Source organism: Mya arenaria, chromosome 6, assembly GCF_026914265.1.
Source record: "Mya arenaria isolate MELC-2E11 chromosome 6, ASM2691426v1".
In the NCBI taxonomy this organism is placed as follows: Eukaryota; Metazoa; Mollusca; class Bivalvia; order Myida; family Myidae; genus Mya; species Mya arenaria.
In genome coordinates, this window is record NC_069127.1 from 23,978,973 (window position 1) to 24,003,330 (window position 24,358).

Here is a 24,358-nt window from a genome sequence, read left to right on the forward strand (position 1 = left end):
TATATTTAAATTTAATTCCTTAGACAAACAACCTTGGACTATTGTGTGGCTTCTGACCATCTTGATTCTGGACAATAAGGCCTAAAAATACATTCGGTTCGGGTTACCAAGTTTCCAAGTTTATTTCGTATAACTCATGTCACAAAACATGACAAAAAGAGTATTGAAATATATATATACAACTATGTAAAGAACGAGAATAGTCTCAACATTTTAAGACATAATCTATAAGAATAAATAAATTCAATCAGTGTCATCCAATATTAACATTATACCTTTATAATGGAGGAGGCATTTAAAGGGAAACAAAATGCATCAATGTATGTATCATTATGAGAATCTAACCATTATCTCTTTAATAAGCTTACAGAGTTTTTCAAAATGTATACCTGAATCAGGTCTTATTTGCATTACTTGTTAAAATTTTATAGTATATGGATGTCTAATATATTTATTATCAAGACAACCTTTTCTTTTACCAACAAATTCTTGTCATTCCAACAAATAATGATATTCATCTCCTATAGTATTATTGTTACAAAATAAACATTTTCTATCGTTGTATTCTACATTATTCCAGCTTCCAATTTCCAGAGGTAATTTGTTATTTCTAGTTCTAAATTTTATCATATATCGCAAGAGTTGGTAAGGTGTCTGTACAAGATAATTTTCAAATTCAAACTTTTCTTTATACAATCTATAATTTATACATTTTTAGAAGTATTTATAGTAGAAAACCATTCATTAATAAAGAGATCGGACAATTTTTGATAAACAGTTTTCTTTAACTTGATCTGTTTAAAAAGTCATGACTCTGCCAATTGTTAATATGCCCGCATTTAATCAATATTTCCTTAATATTACGAATCCGCTGAAAATGGGACTATCGTGGATTTTTGAAAAACATTTATCTACTTAGGACAATATTATATAAAGATACAGTAAGTTTAGGTAACGGCGGTGTTATTAATTTTGACCAAAAGTCAATCAAACGAGTATTAATGTCAATATTTAAAGGTTTAACACCAGTTTCGCCATATACAATACAGTTTGGTGTACTGCTCTTGACACCTAACACATATTTCAAATACTTAAGTTGGACTTTCTCGAGAATATTAATATTACCATAACCCCAACATTCATATCCATATAACAAAATAGGTTTGACAACTTTGTGAAATAAATCAATTTGCAATTCAATAAAAAGACAATGATATCTAGCTTTCTTCAACAAAACAAACATAGCCTTGCTTTGCGATATATTCTTTTGCTTTGCAAAACGAACCACTTCTACTAAATAACAGACCTAAATATTTATATTCGTTTAGTATTTCTTATTTATCATCGCATAGTAGGAATTCGTGTTCAACACGTCTTCCCTTCGAAAAAATAAGCACTTTTGTTTTAGTGGTGTTAACAGTAAGTTGCCATATTTTACAATAATTTTCATATATGTTTAGAGCATTTTGCAGATCTGTATATTATTCTGCCAATATGACTGTGTCATCTGCATAGAGCAATACAAATAACTTTATAAAATCTATCAAACGAACATCATCATCATGTTTATACACAATTGTACCATTAACAATATTACTATTTGCAAAGAAGCTATGTAAATCGTTCACAAACATAGAAAATAACAACAGAGAAAGGCTCTCGCCCGGCCTTACACCTATAGTACAAGGGAAATAGTTTGACTTTACACCATTAACACGTACACAACTTTTAGCATTTTCATACATATTTTTTATACCATTAACACGTACACAACTTTTAGCATTTTCATACATATTTTTTATAATTTGTATAAATTTCCCTGCTATACACATTTTATCTAATTTAAACCAGAAGTAGCTTCTATTTATGGTATCAAATGCTCCTTTAAGATCTATAAATGCACAGAATAACTATTTCTTTGAATTATGAAGAAGGTCTATTAACATATTTATGACAAACATATTGTCCACTGTTGAATATCCTTGTCTAAAAACTGATGGATATTCACTTAACAAATCATGATTTTTGACAATTTTTTTTAAATCTGTTATTCAGTATTAAGGTAAACAATTTACCAAAAGAACTTAGTAATGTGATTGGTCTATAATTTTCAGGATCAGATGTATCACATTTATTTTTATAAATTGGATGTATAATACCAACGGTCCAGTTTTGTGGTACGAGACCTTTATCAAAAATAATGTTAAAAAGTTTAATATAAACTTCTTTGAAACAAAAATAAGAATATTTGATATGTTCATTTAAAATATTATCTTCGCCACAAGCCTTATTGTTCTTTAATTATTTAATCGCCTTTTTAATTTCATCATATGTAATTAGTATATTTAACTCATTTCCGTCAATATCAATATTCTGCATATTATCGTCGTTCAGGTCAATATTATCAGAATTAGCGTTGGAGTTAATATTTTTAAAATAATTATACATATCTTCTAAAGATGCATTGAAATTGCTAGACTGTTTAGATTTTAAAACTTTCCAAAATTCTTTTGGCTTAGCCTTACTAATTTGCTTCAGTCTTATAGCCTTTTCTCGTCTATAAATGTTTAAATTGTTATTCAAAACTTTCTTATAATGTTTACCTTGTACATTAAAATTTTCTTTATTTGCATCATTTTTCCTCAATTTAAACATAAACATAGCTGTATGAAAGTTCCATCTTGCAGTTTTACATTCAGCTTTAAACCAACAACGTGATTTATTGTTTGTCTTTTTATCAGAGTTATTTAATCGTGATTCACACTCGTTTGTTTTATTGCAGAATCTAGAAAAAAACTTGATACTCGAAACAACATGGTTCGATGCATCTATACCTGTATCGTTTTTATTTTCAAGACAAGTTAACTCTCTAAGTATATCCTCACTTTTATTTGAATTGATGTTATTAATAAAATCATCGTTTTTGCTAGCATTCCACAGTTTTGCAGCAACTTTATCATCACAGGAATGTTTAAAACTACATATGTACAGGATTATGAACATCTGAAAAAATGTTGGAAAATTCATCTATGCTTAATTGAATAACATTAGCAAAAAGATTAGGCGTACAAATAAAATATTCAACCGTGCTTACACCTTTGCAAGTTGTTTTGCCTTCGAAATCACCAATCGTACGGCCATTCAAAATGTACATATTGTTTAGTTGTAAAAAGTCAACTAGCTTTCGACCATACTCATTAGTTATTAAATCCGTATTTAATTTCTGTTTGCGTACATTAGCTGAAAAATATTTTTCATTCATCTGTAAATCTTTATAAAGTTCATCCAAATGCATTTCATGAAATATATCGTAGTCACTGTATATATACTCTTGGATGTCTTTTGTTCTCGAATTAAAGTCGCCAAATATGCACATTTTATTAAACGTATCTGCAAAATGGTCAATATCATTTTGTAATATCAAAAACGGGTCGGCACTAGCATAATCCGAGTTTTCGGGGGTCAAATATACAACACCATACAATATATCACCTCTGCTTGTAATTTGGTCAGACAAAACAGACCATAAAACAAGGTCACTATCTGAATCAATTATAGAAATATAAGGTACTAAATCATTCTTCATGCCTAAGCATATCCCAACTGATTTTCTTTAATCAATAGTTTTCCTATGTTTAAAAAACAATGTAAAATTTTCGAGATCTACTGCGTCTAAACAATCAGTTTTCGTTTCTTAACACCCAATTATGTCAAAATCATTAATATATGTGCAAACTTCTGGAATAATTTGTTTCGAAATAAGACCACAAACATTAAGAGATAAAAATTTAATAATCCGTTCTTGGCCTAAATCTTCTTTTTCTTACCTAAATGTATTGTCATTAACATTCTCCCCCGGCCTGTCCTAAACACCTACACCGGCAGTTTGCACATTTTCCTCGAGGTTCACCATGCTTGACGGATCAGGCCCGACGGTGGTAGAAGTGTCGTCTCGGGGTCATTTCAGAATAGTCTCGTCAAGCGGGGTTGGTGGTGAGCGCTGCGCTGGTCTGTTACGTACCACTGTTTGTTCGGGGTCCAGGTTAGTCAGCACGTTGAATCTGTTCGGAGTAGAAAAGTCTAATCGCTCTGGATGGCTATCGAATGTTTGTTACCAGTGCGTGGCCGTTCGTGAACAAAAGACCTAGCAGGCGGCTGATATTGTTGAGGTCTCGAATACTTCGGTTTGGGGAAAATGAGAGTTGATGTAACAGGGTCGTACACTTTGTTGCCAACATACAATTTATCCCGTACCAGCTTGCATTTATTAGATACCAACGGGTCCGCTTTATATCTACGCATTACTCCGTACAGTACGTTCTTCCATTCCTGGAGGAAACTGTTCATTTATGTAGAATCATGACTGTTTCATATCCAATCGAACGCCGACCTCGCTTACAGATACCCTACCACTAAACCTCTCGAACTTTCCTATGAAATTTAAATTCGAACAACATCTTATTGTCATGGGGGTCACAGGTCATAAAACATGGGACTTCCCCACAACCGATTTGCATATTTTATGCCTTATATTGATATAACTGTTTACTTTTTCTACTTCTCTACTTAAACACGCCTGAAAAGTGAGAAAAATACACCAAATCTAAAGAAGGATGTCTCATAAAACCACTGGGCTACCCCACACCCGTTTGGCCTATTTTTGGAGGTATATATGAGTGACATATAGGTGACATAAAGAATGTTAAGGGTATTTGACATCACTTTCATGGGTGGCATAAAACATTGTGCTTTTCTACGTATGAATTGCCCTTTTTACAATCTTGCACTCTAGAAAAGAACTATTTTACCGTCAATAGCATTTTTTTTGTAATGAGCCCGCGAGCCCATCCTATTACGAAATTAGTGAAACACGTCGGATGCAATAACAAAATGATTTTTCTTTTTTAAATTTCGGACAAAATTACCGTTACTATAAGTTCTAGAATGCTTACACTACATTGTACAGAAGGTAAATTAACAATTATAATATATAATTATTATATACATATATGCGTAACATAATGCGATGTCACAAAGTTACGAGGCTGTTAAAGGTACTATCTCAACGAAACTTGGAAAAATAAAACTTAAGCCTGTTGAAATACTTGAAGCATGATACCTTTATAAGTAACAAAAAGATTTAGATCTAAAACATGTTCTAAACAAAGAGTTATGCATCTTTAAAGCAAGGGTTTCGTGATCTATGTTCTGAGTATATTCTACCGTGTACCTTGAAAGTTGCAGGGGTTTCAAGTTGCAAAAGGATTCCTTTATGTATCCCCATTCCATTAGGTCATCTGTTTCTATTGGCAAAGGTTTGATACGGCGACACAATATCCCTTTGGTGAGACTTATCCGCTTTAATAAGCAAGCGCGCTATCATTGCGCCACCGAGCCTCACGGTCAAGATCTTTCATGTAAGGAAGCTAACCAGCTAGCTTGCCGAACGTCGTTGGTTCTACCCAGGTGCCCGCCAGAGCCTGAAAATTGCCCGGAGAGGCACCTGGGGTCTACCTCCACCATGTATAGCTGGTATGTCCACACCATAATGTCATCGTAAAGAGGCGGGAGGATCATAAAACTGGGAAATAACAACAACAACAACATCGGCCTCAGCCGGTATAGCTGGTTTTTAAGAGGCGTTGTTATTCTACCGCAATTCGATGAATAGAGTGCATTAAGGTGGCTTGCCATTCTTCTTTGACGTCGGTCGACGTAATAATGGTCGAAAAGTAAAAGGTAGAGCCTCAAAATTGGTCTTGTTATGCTCGTTTTATTATACAGTACATACCTATACCTAGTTTTATGGGGTCATTTTTTTAAATTAACGCGTATCCTCATATCAATATGTGTTATTTCCATCACGGCCAAAGATGTTTTATTGAAGGAATGAATTGCGCGTTGATGTCATTATCGGGGTATGAACGCAATTGGGCTGATCTAAGGGTGTGGAGTCCATATTTTGGCTCAAAGAGGTTTGCTTTGTGGTTTTTATATAAGGACTTAATTTAAAGAATAACAAAATAAGCCCATTCTCAAACAAAAAAGTGTCAACACAGAAATCTGTGAGAGTGCAACTCTAAGAATGGGATGAACTATCATTAATGATTATAGATTTACGTAATTGGCACCAAATATAAGAATAACATTGAAATCATGTACATGTTTGACTTGTTCATTAATTCATAATAAGAATCTACTGTACAGTAAGTCTTTACAGCACATGATTGGCAGAATCAAGTGACCTCAATAATTGATTTAAATGTACAGTGAAATAAATTGATTTATACAGCAAATAAAACCTTAACGATTCAGACCGTTCTGTTCTTGTTTTTTTTGGGTGGCTCAGATATTAATCAGATTTTTGGAGGAGGTCTTACTGATGTGAGCCGGTCCCGGTGTAAGCTGGTCAAATACAGTACAGTAGCTTATTGAGGGACAGGGTTTTCTTGGCTTGGTTTTTCGTCGACAAAGTGCTGATATGGAAATAAGAAATCTATGAAATTGTGTTAAAATGACAGCTACAATAGCCATTGTTTACATAGTAACCATATGAGTAGATGAGATTCGGAAGCATGCGGACAAAAATTTAGTTGTACAATATTTCCTGATTTACTTTGAAAGCAAAGCAGTTTATAAGCATATATAACGGTATCAACTAAAACACCTCTATCTTGAATGAAATCAATCGTTTCCATGTTGAACCTGATATTAAATGGCCATTAATGCCGATTTGACAACACAAGCGAAAGAATAAAAGTACGATGTTTAAAGTTTGTTAAGGTCACGGACGGACAACTTCAGTATTAAATAAATTTAAAGCGGATTGATTTGCCCCCATTATAAGCAAATAAGTAGTTTTGTTCAGAAACATACTTTTGTTTAGACATATAGATGTTTCGCCTTTGAACGATCTTTCAAAATTTCCTAGTTCAACTGTTGGTGATGTCTTCCACAGAGTCTGATCCATCGATTGCATTTTTCTAAATGACTCGCTAGTTCCGAAAACGGAACGAATTACACGCCGGTCTGGCTACCTTGTATCCGAATTACAAGTGTCATAACAACACCTTTTTACCATAATACTTAAAAAGGCGAGGAAATGCCAATGCATGTATATGACGGACTCTGGTTAGTTTGACGGACAAAATGGCGGATAACAACACGGCTTACCAGCGCTGTATTTTGATTGGCTGATAGGACCTGTCATATAAATCCTGTCGTATGGTCAATTGCGTTCATATCCCCGACAATGACATCAACCCCGCAATTCATTCCTTATATTTACACCAATAGTTCATTATTTCATTCAAGAAACATTAAAAAGAATACTTCATTTCATTTAGGATAACCTTTCCGTAATCCTATCTTACCCATTCTGTAAATAGAACGACCCGACTGTCACCGGAAACATTTTTTTCAAATGACGTCAAAACAACGCGGGAAAAGATCAACCACTTGAAATCACTTTTAAATGTAAAATTGAAACACTTTTGACAACAAAACGTTTAAAATATAATAACTTAACACTTTCTTAAATGTTTATTCATATTTTACGGCACCTGTTGACACAATACTAACAATAACAAGATCGAAAAAATGCGATGAATTGCGATCCGAACATATCCGAGGATGTTGCGTTCATCGATTGATAAACGCAATTGCCGAAAGGCAGTTCATTTAAGTAATGGCAGTTGAGGTGTAAATATATATAAATAGTACTGACGTTTTATACTTAATACTCAATCGGCCTATCTCGAAACTTGCCGGAGACGGCCTAGTTGTTACGATTGGGCCGTTACTATCGGTCGCTAGTTTGTGCTCACTGTAGGGGTGTATACAATTGATTATCGACTGCGAAAATGGCGAATGAATTCATCAAAACATCGCTGGTAAATGAAATTTACTTTTCTAATTACATTGCATTTCAAAATTGTATTGGCAGTAGTCTTTACTACTGCTTAGACATGCATATATGTCTTATAAAAGTAAACAGTTGGATTGCATGATGTGTTCTACACATCGGAGAAAAGGGCAAAGCAAAACAGGAATATTTATTTTGTGTTTATAACTTTATTAACAGTTTACTACGCAGTTCTGACTGGTATTGATTAGGGTGCTCCTTCGGACAGTCGGACATGTCAGGTATATTTCCATTTTGACAAACGAAATTTCTGTTTTGGACGGTTATAATGTTCGGTGAAAATCAGCACAGTCAAATTTTTGGAAAATTTACTTTTAGTTTCGATTTGAATTATAATGTTCGGTGAAAATCAGCACAGTCAAATTTTTGGAAAATTTACTTTTAGTTTCGATTTTAAAGTTTCAAAAATAATCAATGTTATCAGATATGTGAACCTCTGGCAATGACAGAGAGGTAGATTTAGGTCTCCAAATCTGTATATTGGGTTCAAAAGCGGTAGTATGTCTTATTCCTTTAATTTCCAGTCAAAAACAATGATGGAAACCATAGGCGGGTCCAGAGGGGGGGGGCGACCCGGCGCGCCCCCCCCCCCTCTAAAATTTTCCAAGTATATGTATAAATTATTAATATCGTTCCATCATTGTAGATAGCTTTTAAGGTCATGATTTGCTCCACACAAAAAAATAGATCTCGATTTACCGTGGTTGTATCGAACATCTATTTGGCCACATTGGACTCTTACGAAACATAATTGGTCTGAGACGTTGTGGAACGCTCTTATCGATTAAATTATCTATTATGACGTATTCAGTAGAATGTGTTCGCGTTTGGCTATCCTTTTTAACGGCTATACGCAGGAAGTAAAACGCCGTTCAATCGGACACATGCGTAGTTTTGTAGTGAATATCGGACGGCTGAAATACATGCGGGGAATATCGGACACAACAGTTATTTTAATAAAATATGTTCTGGTTTTATTCGACACTCGGCGTCTAATCCGTATCCAAACCGTTTAGCAATCCAGTAACATTTTCACCAAATCCGATAATATGGAACAAGATTAACTTAAGAGATCAAATACACGAGAATTCAGCGGACTTCTTGCTTTAAGCAGACACTTTCACTCGGTGTCACTGAACAAACATTAAAGTTTGCCCAATAACTGTATGAATTACTTTTTCAATTTTACCAAGGTCTTTCAATTTATGCGGGGGAAAAAAACTTGATCTATAGGGAGGTGACGATCAGCTTAACGGCGTTACTACGTTACAAAGTGTCTCTCGCAGTTCAAGCTTTGTAAAAACAGTGTAAACTATGGAACGCCGGGGCGCAATGCTTCTTGCGAAATGCGAAATACTTCATGCTTTTTGCATAATGCTTAATGTTTTTTGCAAAACGCTTAATGCTTTATGCGAAATGCTTTTTGCGAATTGCTTAATGCGAAATTATTTTTGCGAAATGCGAAAAGCTTCGATTCAATATTTTTTACCGTTGTTATATATATATATAATATATACTATATATAAACACACCAATACAATATAATATTCAGAAACGGTAAAGTAAAGAGGTGTCCTAGAGAAAATATGCCAGAAAGTCAGTAAGATTGCGAATAGCAAGATGTGCAACTCTGTATATTGCTGTAAACGCGCTAGGTTAGAAAGAGTATCGTTTCTTCCACCGTATAATAATATTTCTGTAGCAGTATCAGTAGCCTATGTCTTACATCCCCTTCACTGCCTGGAGCAGTTCGGAACGTGCACAATATTTCGTCCGATTCAATTTGATTGTGTTATGCCATATGCGAAATGCTTTTTGGGAAATGATTTTTGTGCAAAATGCGAGATGCTAAATGCTTTTAAAATGCTTCATGCGAAATGCGAGATGCAAAGGAAATCCGTTATTCAGGAGGTGTTACTATATTTAGATTTCACATAACACGAGCTTCCGTAATTCCGTACCCGGCCATTCGATTGGTCGAAAATGAAACTATTGTTCTATATATAGCATTTGCATAACGCATTTCGCAAGAAGCATTGAGCCCCGGCGTTCCATAGTATCGTCGCGAAGGCCTCCGACCCCCTGAATTACCATGAAAACACATGGGGGCCTTAGCGGCCAACAGAAGTCAATTTCAGAAGTTAAGCCCCCCCCCCCCCCTAACTGAGAATCCTGGATCCGCCACTGGAAACAATGTAAACAAAAACTTGATATTTGTTGTTACTATTTTTAGATTTTCGGAAAATACTCATAAATACGTCATGGTTCAGAGTGTAGTCAAAATGTCAGTGTTTTTGATTGAGAAACAGAAGGAATATTAACTCTCACTTGTAAAATCTAGTTTATATTCTAGTTATATTTAGTGCAGCTGCTAATAAATCAAACAGTTCGGAGTATTATGTGGTGACTTTCAGCTTACTTAGAAAGTGGCTTTTTACCTTCAACTACAGCAAGCATGCTCCTGGCCTCATGCCTCGGATTTGTCTCCCTTCTTTCCTGGTCCTGGTCATTCGGAGGTCCTCGGCCATTATTTTCAAAAACAACCTCGGATGTATTTGGACGGTTTACATACTCAAAAAGTGGTACGTTTAAGTCCGCTGCAAATAGATCGCGTAGTAATCTGAATTAGTTGTTAAACTTTATGACTTAACTCTTGGGAATCTTAATCATGTTTGCAATAATACACTTCACTGGCAATCAATTTAAACTGAGAGCAATGAATACAACTCTTAAACACTACATTTAATTAATGATATTATTCAAAAATTTACGGACTTCTTCAACTGATGTACCGGCATACATCCGAGGTTGTTTTCGAAAAAATGGCCGAGGAGTTCCGAATGGGTCCTGGTTCCTGGTTATCTCTCTTTGACTAATCTACTAGCTGGGTACCAAATAATCAGTGTTATTAGACATGTGAACCTTTGGCAACGACAGAGAGGTAAATTTGGGTCAACAAAGCGGTATATTGGGTTCAAAAGCGGTAGAATGTCTTATTCCTTTAATTTCCAGTCAAAAAACAATGATGGAAACAATGTAAACAAAAACTTGATATTTGTTGTTACTATTTTTAGATTTTCGGAAAAAACTCATAAATACGTCATGGTTCAGAGTGTAGTCAAAATGGCAGTGTTTTTGATTGAGATACAGAAGAAATATTAACTCTCATTTGTAAAATCTAGTTTATATTCTAGTTATATTCAGTGCAGTTGCTAGTAAATCAAATCAGACTGCCCAATCAGGTCGGAGGATTTAGGTCGACAAAGCGGTATATTGGGTTCAAAAGCGGTAGAATGTCTTATTCCTTTAATTTCCAGTCAAAAAACAATGATGAAAACAATGTAAACAAAAACTTGATATTTGTTGCTACTATTTTTAGATTTTCGGAAAATACTCATAAATACATCATGGTTCAGAGTGTAATCAAAGTGTCAGTGTTTTTGATTGAGATACAGAAGAAATATTAACTCTCACTTGTAAAATCTAGTTTATCTTCTAGTTATATTAAGCTGCTAATAAATCAAATCAGACTGCCCAATTAGGTCGGATTATTATAAGTGCAGACGACAGCAGAATTATGTACAGAATGTTAATTTTCCCGCCAAACTGTCATAATTAATATCCGCTTGGGGATGTTGTTTTCTATAATGTTTCGACAATTTTGTGCTGATTAGTGGTCTTCTGTACTGTACTGGTAACTTGGACAGGGGTATACCTTGACGAAAATATATCACAGAGACTTGAATGTATGATGCAGATCCCAACAGCTGCCACTGGCCCTGGCTTACTTTAAATAGCTGCCTGTGGCCTCAGTTGGGTAAAATCTGTCTTGATCCTGAAAATGAAAAAAAATACATGATGTTTCAAAACTTTTTTTATATAATCCACTTGTTCATAAACATTCCTTGCTTTATACATATATATCATTGCTATTTTCTTCCCTTTTTATGTTCTGACATTGTTCAAAGGAAAAATGTCACATTCAGGGGCATTCGTTACATAATTTGACAGCTCTTGTTTTTTCACTGATCCCACATTTATTTCATAAGTCAATAAATCATTTACTTGCTTGATTTCAATCAGTTACAAATATAAACCCAATGACAAAATACTTTTGGTTCACCTTTAAATGTCTTGGAACAAAAAAAAAATGCATAAGTTGTGTTTTTTTTAATTTGAGGAATGTGAGATTACAACAAACATAAATTGCCAATGAAAGTGAACAGTACAAAAATACCTGGTAAACAATATTCATCTCACTTCCCTACCCCAAGGCGCATAAAGTGGGCTTATTGTGGTCATAATATTTCATTGTAAGAAAATTTGAACCATTGTTTGCATCATCATCCCTAAGTCATGCACTTTTGAAACAAAAATAGTTTTGTTCAATTTCAAACTTTTTTTCATTGAAAAGAAGCCTAACTTGTCTAAGATAGATATATTTAGCTTTAATAGCTTTATTCAAAAAGAGTCCAACCTGTACATTGTTTTAATCTCTTTGTACCACAATTGTAAAAATAAATATTTGCCCGCAAAAACTAATTATCAGCCACTTCTACCAGGTTGTTTTTTCTTCACATAGACAGCCATTTGCAGGCCGGATGCTAGTAAATTCTCTTGCCTGAAGATTTACGGTTTCTAACGGAAAGAGTCTTTCTTTAAGAGGGTTGGAGCAGGGTTCTCAAAAGGTTTTGGTTGGACCATCTCGACGAGTTTATTAACCGACCAGCTCGTAATTATTCTACTTATTATTCACTTATATTTCCAACTTTGAATTGAGCCCATTGCCATCTGAACCGTCCATTTTGATTGGCAGCCGGTTCTTTTTGTGATCACTGTTGGAGGGGGGAGAACTTACTGATTGATTAAACAAGAGAAATTCAACAAAGGAACTTTATTGACAAAGCTAAAATAACAAGCGAGAAATTATATCAGGTTATGTAGAAGAAGAAGACTTTATTATGCAAACAAATCTGACAAGATCCATAGCATAGCAGAATTAACAACAAAGTATAATAATAATATACTGGTACAGCAAGATGTCATCTGGTATAGTAAGTTAACATAATATATTCAAAATAGCAATATGAAACTTATATACTTGATGGAAAAATTTCATGTCGGGAGAGACAACATGTATTCGATTCAATTTGTATTAGGTAAAAGCACGTCAGTCATATACTAAATGACGTACGTCTTATTTCAAAAGCCTTAAAAGTAAATGTGGCAAGAAATTTTTAATTTGGCTGAACTTTCACTATTTATCAATTGCATAAACTTGAAGAAACTTGGATTATTCCAAAAGTAGTTGTTTATATATTTTTTCTGATATCTTTATAACTATCGCATTGCAGAACAAAATGAAATTCATCTTCCAATACCCCGCATTTCATACATTTGCGTTCGTGATATGGTAAACTTTCTGGTCTACGCCACCTTCCAGTTTCCACAGCTAACCTGTGTGACGACAAGCGTAATCTAGATAGAGCTTTTCTGTATTTTGGTATGTTTACTAGGTTGAGGTACTCGCTAAACTTAAAACAGAAAATGGTTCTGTAAAACATTGACCTAGATGATTCATGTATAGTTGCATTTAGATTTTGGACGAAATTGTCTTGCAATCTTTGTTTAACTAGCAGTAAAAATAATTTAGTACTCCCTACTCCTTGATTTAACCAAGCTTCGTAAAACCCTAACTGGGAAAGTAATACTTGCACTTTCGAAGCCCGATTTATTAGGATTTACATCAAGTGATTTTTTTTAACATATTATACGCTTATTTAATGTATTTGTTATCTCCGTACATACACAGTTTTAACCAATACTTAATAATAGTATAATATCTTCCATTTATTAGATTTAATCTTCCTGTTTCACCATAAATAAAGTCATTTTGCGTTGATATTTTAACGCCAAGCAACCTTTTGCAAAATGCTAAATGAGTGCGCTCAACCTGAGATCCAGTATTGAATCCCCATACTTCACCTGAATAGTTGAGAATTGGAGTTATAAGTTTATCAAAAAGACCAAGAATGTGTTTTGGTGAAATATCGGCGAACTTATATAAGTTTAAAAAAAAGTATATTTTAAAAATAGCCTTTAGTGATTGGCCTCCTAGCATTTTATCAGTTTCATTGAATGAACCCCTGTGGTGAATAAAATCCCAAGGTATTTGAATTTACTTACAATTTCTATCCATCAGAAGAATACAAAGGTTACATTCAAATAAACATATTACTGGCGCAATCTCTTTTTTCTTTTTAAATTTAAATGATGATACTTAAAAATAACAACAACACACGAATGAACAAAAGAAAAACAACATGACAAGATGAATGATAATACTGATAATCAGTAATTATACATATTCCAATAGATACGGAGAGGAACAATCTAAAAAAGAACTACTTAGTAACTGTGAAAAGAATGCTTAAACAATATTCACACATTTATATAAGACAAACATAACTATCAATCATATGCCATACATTTTCCAGCTTAAAGGTTGATGCATACTAACTGTCATAACCATACACATTTATACACTAGCCTTCGAATCACTTTTTGTTTTAATTTATCACATGTAATCACTTAAATATTGAGGAGCCTGTCGATGTCTCTTTGGATATTGACGAGAAATGTCAGAAACACATGCTTCGGATCAGTCAATGTCATTGTCGGAAACTTCAGGGAGCTTCTGGTTAAAAGAACCAGCAAGTTCAGGAGCTTCATTACATTCACCACTGCCTGAACCTAAGTTATACGGGTTACTGATCGCGTCTGGAACGGGGGGAGGCTTTGGTAGAACTGGAGATGGAGATTCGCATTCGCTGTTTTCAACATTGGTATCCATGGGTATTTTAAGTGGTAGTTCGGAAACTTGACTAGGAACCTTATAACAGTCAGTTAGCTTAATTTTGTACGAGGAAGAGCGTAACTGTTCACTCACAAACTTTTTAACGTAACACCACTGGTCTTCGACTCGTACTACTAAGTACCGGCTTCTTCCATGAACTTTGTCTCTATCACTGTACAAGTAAACAATGTCACCAACTTGCACACTTTGTGTTTGCTTGGATTGCTTGTCTTTGAATTTCGATTTCTCACTATATTTATTATTCAAGTTCCTGGATTGATCTTTGGCTACTATTATGTTACGATCCAAAATAGGTAACTGTTCATTAGTGTATTGGTCTCTTTGAGTGAGAAGTTCACTTGCAGACAAACCGGAACTTCGGATCCTAGTATTCATGCGCACAACTGCAATGCAAAGCTCAAGGTCATTTCTGAATTTTGCACTAAAGAATCCGGCAAGAAGTAACTGTCCATGTCGCATTGCGTACAAAGTGGCACCTATACCATGTTTCGTAACAGATCCATCTGTAACAATCACAATTGATCTGAAGAATTTGGTAACACAATAGACTTATGATGTTGTAAGACCTCTTGGGCTTGTTTGAAAGAGAATGAGAGCTCGTCTGTCCATGTGATTTTGTCATTTGATGATAAACCAACAATACCTTCATCAAGAGGAGAGATGTATTTGGAAGTGTTGGGTAAAACACGACTCAATGCATTGTATGCACCAATGAATGACCGAAGGCCGTGTACTGTTTTAGGAAGTGGACAAGTTGACAGTACAGCAATTCGATGAGGATTAGCAGAAATTTTGCCTTGAGTCCATGTCCAACCAAGAATAGTTGTAGTACGAGGACAAATCACTGTTTTTGAGGGAGAAAACTTCAAAGTTGATTTTTCAAGAGCATCAAGCACACGGCTCCAGTTAGTGAGTAACTCTTCGGGAGAATTACCTCCACAGAATAGATCATCAGCCAGTATGATAACTATCCCCTCTTGTAGCAAGTCTCCAAGAATCCGGCACATCAGCTCCTCAAGTGCAGTCTCTGATCCAGGCATTCCCATAGCTGACCTTGTATACACTCTCACACCTTTGAATGGGGTAACAACTCCACGGTACTTCATAGACTCCTTGGCCAGGGGTATTTGATAGAAAACGCTAGTTAAGTCACTCACAACAATGTATTTCCATGGAGCAATAGTACGAAGTGTTGAGTCAACATCTGGCATGAGTGACGGTTGAGGTATGCTGTACCTTCCCACATTTTCAAACGCAGTCACCAGACGAAAACCACCTTGAGTCTTTTTCACCAAGAAAGAAGGATTTAAGTATTTTACTGATACATTTACGTCCTCTGGTTTTTTAAACACCCCTTTCAATTCCAGTTCATCAAATTTTTGTTGTAATTCAACTAATTTGTCTCTGCCATACAAAGGTACACGACCTTTTCTTTGAGGAGGCAATACAGGACCCATATTAACTTTAGCTTCGAGAGGGCCTACAAAGCCATTGTAGCCTGTAATACACTGATCAAACACAAGTTCATACCTTTGATGTAAATATATATGCAAAAAGCTACAGAAACATGCTCAGTAGCAAAAAGGTTAAACATAAAGAAACTTTTTCCGTACACATGTATCAACAGTATCGTCAGGATCAACACGAATGCTAGACGTGTGACTGAGAGGCTTTGGCCTGCTCTTTTCACTGTATTAAAAATGTTCACCTTATCATTGATGGAGACTGGAGCTTGAGTTATACTAGTTGCCCGACAGAAGTGTTCATGCTATGCAGGGACCTGAGGTTGTATGGTATCATTACACAGGCGTATCCTACCAGCAACAGCATCAACGATATGCGGTTTTGACCAGGTTCCTTTAGCCTTATTTGGTCTTTCAATCTGTGATTCAATGACTAATTGAAAATCAGGATCTATTTCATTGGGCAAGACCACTTCAATAAACTCTCCAGGCCATACTACTGTTTTGTTAGATGACGCCCTCAAAACAAATGCCTGTGACCTTACATTCTGTTATGATTGGGAAGGACTGTAAGATACACGTTCCCGGTCAGCGATCCGAATTTCCTGGATTGAAGGTCTAACTGCAATGTGATTTTTGAACCATAAAGGGCATGCCCCTAAGATTTTCAACATCAAGTTGGTCAACAACAATAGCTTCTAATGTCAATGGGATTTGACCACGTAACAATGTAATATGCGTTTCTCCAACAATTGACAGGGGAGTCACACCATCAGCTTGTAATGCACTTTGCTTGGTTTTCTTTATAGGGGCACCAATAGTTTTTGTTAATGAATGCTTAATCATATTGATTTCAGCGCCAGTATCAAGTGTCACGGCCAGAGGGTTATGTGAGTAGAATATTTTCAGAGTGGGAGACTGCTTAGTAGTGACTCGACGAGACGTTGAAGACTCAGAAACCCTTAGAGTGTGGCTTTCGTCATCTACCTCTTCGAATGTCTCATCGTCTTCTTCTCTGTTAACACGAGCTTTTGAAATATAAAGTCGGCCATTTTCAGGAAGGAACTTGCATTTAGTTAAATAATGATCAAAGTATTTTCTACCAGCCTGTTTGCACAATGGACAAGTGGGGCCTGTTCTTTTGAACTGATTTTGTTTTGATGAAATTTGCATTTTACTACTGAATGCAAGAGAACTTTTGATTCTTGCACTGAGCGTACCTCATCTAAAAGGCTATCAAGTGCCTGCGAAATTTCAGGTCTTATGGAGGCGATTGTTCGTGAAACGCAGCTCTGTGCCATACTTTTGCTTCACTAAAGCTGGTAAGGCAGGATGAATCAATTTCAGCCATAGTAAAACAATGACATTTTCAAGCGTTGGAGACATTTCTTCATCCTCCTCCGGAAGAGCATCGTGATGTCGTATTCCACCATCATGGCGAAGAAGGTTGTCCTCAAAAAACTGGTCAAACGTTGAAAGAGATCTTCGGGTCGTTCCTCTGGTTCCAATCGGATATCACCTAGTTCAAGAAAATGCGAGCCAGAGTTTTGAAAACCGAAATGTTGGCGGATGGATTGCCACACAGATTGCACTGATGTTGAGTTTTTGACAATAGTATTTCTTGAAATTACAGGACAAAAGTGAGCGATTTGCCCAAGCATTAACTCAAGGTGAGTGCAATTTTATGCTGCTGTTCTTCGATTTGGGTGATCTTCAGGGTCAGCCTGTAGACCTCCTAAGTGAACAGTTCTAGTTTTGACCTGCCAAATGACATCATCAACGAGAAATGGTGCGAAGTTGACGTCCAAAGACAACGAATATTGTAAGTTCTGTCGCCATGCTTCGAACGATGATATCGTCTCCCGCTTCGTAAGCCACCATTGTTTCGGTGCGCGAGCGTTTGCCATCCTTGAAGAACTTCCTCAGCTGCTTAGAAGACCGCTGCCACCACGCCACTGATTGATTAAACAAGAGAAATTCAACAAAGGAACTTTATTGACAAAGCTAAAATAACGAGTGAGAAATTATATCAGGTTATGTATCCTCAGAATAATACAAAGGTTACAGCCAACTAAACGTATTACTGGCGCTGTTTCAAACTTTTTGCATTCTTGTGTGGGTCTTCACACTTTCTTTTGTGCATTCTGGTTCAAACAAAGCAAATTAGTTTTTAGAAAAAAAAACAAACTCACAATTGTTAATTTTCTAAACTATTCTGAAAACTGGTTATTTAAGGAAGCAAATTACACTTTCAATAAAAAAAATCCCACAATAGTACTATTTCTATAATATTCTATTTCCGTATGAAGCCTCAAATCATTCAATCTCTAAGCTAAATGATTTGTAACATCTGTTTTATTTTAGGGCTTTCCTGGACATGTTCAACTTGATAAATTTTGTAATCCTTAAATTTCAGGTGTCACCTGCATTCTTGCATGGAAACAGCACCAGTCATACGTGGCCATTCTCTGCTGTGGCAGAAATTATTGGTAAAATTGGGGTGGGGGCTGTTTTTATTTTGAATAATTTAGTTAAACTATATAAGTTCAACATTAGATACTAAATTTCTATTACAATGGTCAAAGTCTTCGATCCCTGCACTGTTAAAATACTTTCAGGGCAGTGGGTTGTGTAAGCTTATTTATACTTGCACTCAGGCAAAGCCCATTCAGGCAGTGCTACGATAATACTGTTAGTCATATTAGGTTTTTGGAGCATAGTGCACAGACTGAATGTAACCCTGATTATAGCTGCCCTGGTTCTTTAACGTGCACGAGTGTATAGCACTGTCACACTGGACACCCATTTAACTTCCCTCCTGGAAGATGAATAGTAATTTTAAGTGAAGCGGCGGGGAATTGAACCTGTGACCCCTGGATTGACAGATTAGTGTGTTACCACTAGACCACGGTATTTAATAGCTGAAAATGCAAAAATATTAAATGATTGGTGAGTGCTAAAAGATTTACTGTGATCAACTATCGTCTCATAAGGTTGAAATACTGTGTATTCTTTACCTTTCTTTCAAATAAAACTCATTATAATTCATTAGAACCATTGCATTTTCTATATTTATTCGTCCTTTTAAGTATATGAAAACAATTGTATTAATTGTAGTAAATCTTATTTAGGAGTAAGAGTGCGTCGTTAAAAATAACAACGCTGCTTTACTGACAGAATCACTTTAACTTGAAATGAGAATGGTTTGGTAAGATCCTTGGAATAGGGGAACAGCTTGAATTTCATGAAATTAATTCCTTTTAATTGCAGACAATGCGTATGATCCTGATGTGAATGCCTCCGAGATCAGGATCGACAAGCGGGTGATCGGGACAACTGAATGTCTTGCCTTTGTAGATGATGGGAACGGCATGAGCCAGGAGAAGTTGCATAAGATGCTCAGGTGCGGATTGCATTATTCATAATAATAAAACAAAACAAAAACACAATAACTAACAATAAAAGCTATAGGGTCAATGCCAGTAGAGAAAAATTAAAAAATAAACCTTATTTTATGGGCACAAGGCAAGGGCCTAAACAACAACTAGAACTGGAGACTCAAAGATATAAAGACCAAATACACAAATACATTCACCACAAACAGACCACAAACTTATCAAAATTGTTTTACTGTTAAATGATGTGATTACCGTTTCTGAATGGTCAGTGAAACAAGTAAAAGTTTTGTTCAATTGACCATATGCTTCTGACAAATAGGTACTCAAGGGCATACTTTGACAAACATATCTTGTCAAGGACCTTTAACTAAAAATGGGAAAAAAAAGGTTTTCTCTCAATAACTTCAGTAAGGAACGTGGAAAAGTGATGCCTAGTCATTTAGCAATCTCTCATGGAGACATTAATTCAGATTGCATTTGGGGTATGTGGGGGTCAAGGTCACTATTATTATTTTTGCCCTTGATAATTTTGCTTGTACTGATGTTTATTCCAGCTTTGGTTTCTGTGAGAAGGTTCAAGTGGGTAAGGTCAGCCCTATCGGTTACTATGGTAATGGTTTCAAGTCCGGATCCATGCGGCTGGGTACAGATGCGCTCGTGTTCACACGGTGTATGGGGTCGACCAGTGTGGGATTTCTGTCACAGACATACCTCAAGGCCATTGGAGCTGACTCAGTGTTGGTTCCCATAGTAACATGGAACATAAGTGGGACAAACCAGTGTATCCTTATGTCATTGGAGCCATTGTAATGTTCAATTCATTTATAATAGAAAATGGATCGAAAAAGCCACTATCGGCGACTTTTGGAAGCGATATTTTTGTTATTGATTTTGAAAATATATCCCTATTAAACCGCCATTTTTAAACCATAGGTCTATTAGATCTAAGAGCGATTTATCTAATCAGATTGGATGATATGAATTGTACAGTTCACGAATGAAATCAATAATGCATGACAATAAGATTGACTTAATTTGCATATTGAATTATGAATACCACCCCATTTCCAAGTTTCGCTTCTTACAAAATTGATACTTGCTTTAAAACGCTATACCAGGCTATATGAAAAGGAATAAAACAATGTATCAGACAAAACATAAAGATTTTTTAGGAACTGAAGACAAACTAGAAATGGAAATACATATTCTATTATTAATCATTCATCAATCAACTTTCAATCATTTGGTCTGATTCCCAATACTAAATGCATTACTTTGCTTTTGTTACAACTCAAGAAAATCAACAACATCTTCATACATGAATATCAGGGATGGGATTTGTCCATGGATGTAATGGCTCCAGCGACAAAAAAAACCTCAAAAATGATCACTGGTTGCTTTTGGATGTTACTTTATTTATTGATAGTATTGACTCTCTAGTTAGCTTCAAATTTGAAGTCAGGATAGCCTTCAAAAGTGCTTCTAAAAAGCTAGATTTGCTTATGTAACAGGGTGCCTCTCCCCTTTTGACCCCATGAGGAGGCCTAATATGCCCCCTGAATCTGAATGCCAAAATTATTTCATCCTTTCAGCAGCCAGGTTAATCCATCCCTTAATATTAAGCAAGAAATACAGGCATTGTATTATTCAGTCTCCAGCATCTTAAGAATATATTTAGGATACTTATTGTGGTTGTACTGTTGATTGGATAAACAGTATTTTCTTGGCCTTGTATATTTTTTAATTTATAGAAGCATTTTTCTTACTTTATTATTTATTCAATTTATAAAGACAGGGTCATAAATGACTTAAATGTTCTCTGATATGAATCCTTGACTCCAGCCAGTGATCCGCAAGCCTAGCCCGGAGAGTGACATAAACCTAAAGGCCATTCTCTCCTACTCGGTTTTCAAAACAGAGAAAAGGATCCTCTGTGAGCTGAGGGCTCTCGAGAAAAATAGAACAGGAACACACATCATCATCTTCAACTTAAAGAAGTATGGCTAATAAATTCCAGGGGTCATTTCATTAAAAGATTTGAGTAATGACTGTATAAGTGTTATAACAGTTGCAATTAGTTTATTTTTCTAAATTCTTCAACATTGAGTTCATTTTAATACTTGCTAAAGTTCAATTTACAAACTTGTATAAGTTGCAAAAAATCACCAACAGGAAAATATGACCATGATAAGTTCGATTTATGACCAAGATCAACTTAGGTCTTAAGTTAAACAGGGATTTCAAGCTATAGGAATGAAATTGAGCATACATGTTGCCAGAGACAATACACCCATGTACAGCAAGACCATAGCTCATACTTTGATATTTTTTGAGTTACGTCTTTGCTTAAACTGTAAAACAAAAGAAACAGACGGGCGTCGTTAGGAAGTGACATAATCCTGAGCTGACATGTACTTTCTTTTCCGTTTCTTACATGTACTTTCTTCCCACCTCAGAGACAGGTTTGGTAACCTGGAGCTGGACTTCAGCTCTGACAAGAATGACATCCGGAACCCCGAGACGCCACTCAGAGATCTCACCACAATCAACCGACCTGTCTACAACGACTCACCGGAGTACAGACGCTCACTCAGGGTAAGTCCTCAAATTTTATCATTTTATTTCTCTAACCAATGATCAAGGTTGGGGCTTTCCCTCTTCTTTTAAAAAGCAGAGGCCAAACATTGTCTACTTTCCAGTTTTATTCCAGTTTTTACTCATTATTTGATAACGTTTGTTTCTTTAAGAAGTATTTTCAAAACAATTTTTAAAATTTAATTTCCATATTTCAGAAAAAGTATAGGTTTTAAACAGGGTTGTTCAGTGTAGCCACAAACTCAACCCTCACATCATTAAATGCCTATTAATAGTAACAAGTGTCGTCTGCCTCTTTACCACCTAAACTATAGTTTGATAAAAGTGCGGACGATATAAATTGCCAGCTGTGTTTCCAATAACCGAGCTAGATTTGACAAAGCAAGAAGCAATCATAACGCAATATCCATTTTAATCATTCCATCACGTGACACATTGATCTCAATGATCGCACAGTTTCCCCGCTTAAAACATCACGTGATAGCCCACGTTGGAATAACAAACACACACCATTTTGACAGGCACGTACTAAAGTGCTGACGAGTTAGCTGACGATATAGAAATAGAAGAGATTTGCTGACCATATAAACAAGGAAGGAAAAACAGTTTTGAAATTAAAGATTTTTCAAGACTTATTTTGTTTAATTTATTTAATATACTTTTTATAGTGTACGCATAGACGTATGTTTGTGTATTTATTTTTGAAAATGGCAATTCATTGAAATGAATTGAGTTAATTTTTTTTGCTGGTTTGGAGTAAATAGGAGAAAATATCACGGATTTAATAACTTTTTAGGTGTTTTATTTACAATTGTTTAAAATCAATTATTTTAATTTTCATCATTTTAAATAAGAAACTATTTCTCTTTAATCTGTTGTATTTTCGAAGTTGTTATGTGAATAACAAGGCAAACATAGGCAAACTCTTGCTAATAAGTAAAGTTTGATTAGTATATATTTCATTTTCTTGGTTGGGAATAGCACAAGCATTCACCCATTTTTATATTTTCATTTTCTATTATCAAACCCCATACATTTACGGGGAGAAAGGCTTGGTGGAGTTTGTTTCTATGCTGTTTCAATAATTCACCAGCCGTTGCATATTATCTATTTATCGTTCCTCTTGAATTCCATTTTTTATGTAAATAATCATCACCTTATTAATACACACATGATTGTGAATCATAATGGTGAAAACCTGTATAAAACCCTGTTCATGCGGCGCTATCAGCGCTTTGATTATCATTGGTAATGGGCCAACTGTTAAATTGAAGTCCGAAAAAAAGCTATAATTATGTATGTACATTTATTTGCTAGCAATACTGCAGTATACTGTACCTGAAGCCGCGTATGAAGATCATGCTACGAGGAAACAAGGTTCATACAAAACTCATCAGTAAATGTCTGTCACAAACAGAGAGGGATGTCTACAAACCCACATGGCTTGTATCCTTTAGCCTTTTGCCTTTATTTATAAGCATGATTGTGAAGACAGCTTAGAGCGGAATATAAAATAGCTCTCAATCTATTTTCTGAGCAGAAACCGATCCTTTGTGACTGTCAAGAAAACTATTCCCTGGTATTACTAGACCACTCTCATTCTCAGCATGGGGATCTTACCCACAACCTCTAGGGTGAGAGAACGGACACCTTTACATCTAAATCACTCTCACCCTGGTGGGGATCAAACCCACAACCTCTTAGATGAGAGATAGACATCTATACCACTAGATTACTATCAACGTGGAGATCTTACCCTAAACCTCTTGGATGAGAGATGGACACCTTCACATCTATACCACTCACACTCTGGTGGGGATCGAACCCACAACCTTCGAATGAGAAACTGACACCTAATCCACTAGACCAACCGCACCCTGGTGGGGATCAAACCATGACCTCACAGGTGCAAGGCTGACATTTATACATCTAGACCACTCCACTCTGTTGGGGATTGAACACATGCAGGACCTCTCAGATGAGAGACGGACACCTACACCACAAGACCACTCTGTACCTTGAGCCTTTAGTAGAAGGTCTTTGGAGTACTCCCTGTGCAGAATGTCATTTAGCAGCTAGTAATTCGCGACTTATGTAACAT

The 24,358-nt window shown here is 35.7% G+C and overlaps 2 protein-coding genes across 7 annotated transcripts in view; one reads left to right on the plus strand and one right to left on the minus strand.

Moving 5' to 3' along the window:
* LOC128238752 (uncharacterized) overlaps window positions 1–10,466 on the minus strand; it is a 32,726-nt gene extending 22,260 nt beyond the window's left edge. Inside the window, exon 1 of the mRNA XM_052954988.1 lies at window positions 10,363–10,466. Within this exon, the coding sequence (XP_052810948.1) occupies window positions 10,363–10,381 (19 nt within the window). The 5' untranslated portion in view covers window positions 10,382–10,466. The remainder of the gene's footprint in view (window positions 1–10,362) is intronic.
* The window catches only part of LOC128238751 (MORC family CW-type zinc finger protein 3-like), a 37,194-nt gene continuing 20,634 nt past the window's right edge, over window positions 7,799–24,358 (plus strand). For 2 of the 6 annotated variants that reach the window (XM_052954981.1, XM_052954982.1), the window contains exons 1-7: window positions 7,799–7,892; window positions 18,681–18,753; window positions 19,535–19,667; window positions 20,217–20,443; window positions 21,509–21,659; window positions 22,119–22,257; window positions 23,575–23,703. In XM_052954981.1, the coding sequence (XP_052810941.1) occupies window positions 7,863–7,892; window positions 18,681–18,753; window positions 19,535–19,667; window positions 20,217–20,443; window positions 21,509–21,659; window positions 22,119–22,257; window positions 23,575–23,703 (882 nt within the window). In that variant the 5' untranslated portion in view covers window positions 7,799–7,862. Of the gene's footprint in view, window positions 7,893–8,033; window positions 8,146–10,426; window positions 10,866–17,902; window positions 17,935–18,680; window positions 18,754–19,534; window positions 19,668–20,216; window positions 20,444–21,508; window positions 21,660–22,118; window positions 22,258–23,574; window positions 23,704–24,358 lie in introns of those variants that run through there. The other 4 variants (XM_052954983.1, XM_052954986.1, XM_052954985.1 and 1 more) reach the window with 4 other exon arrangements.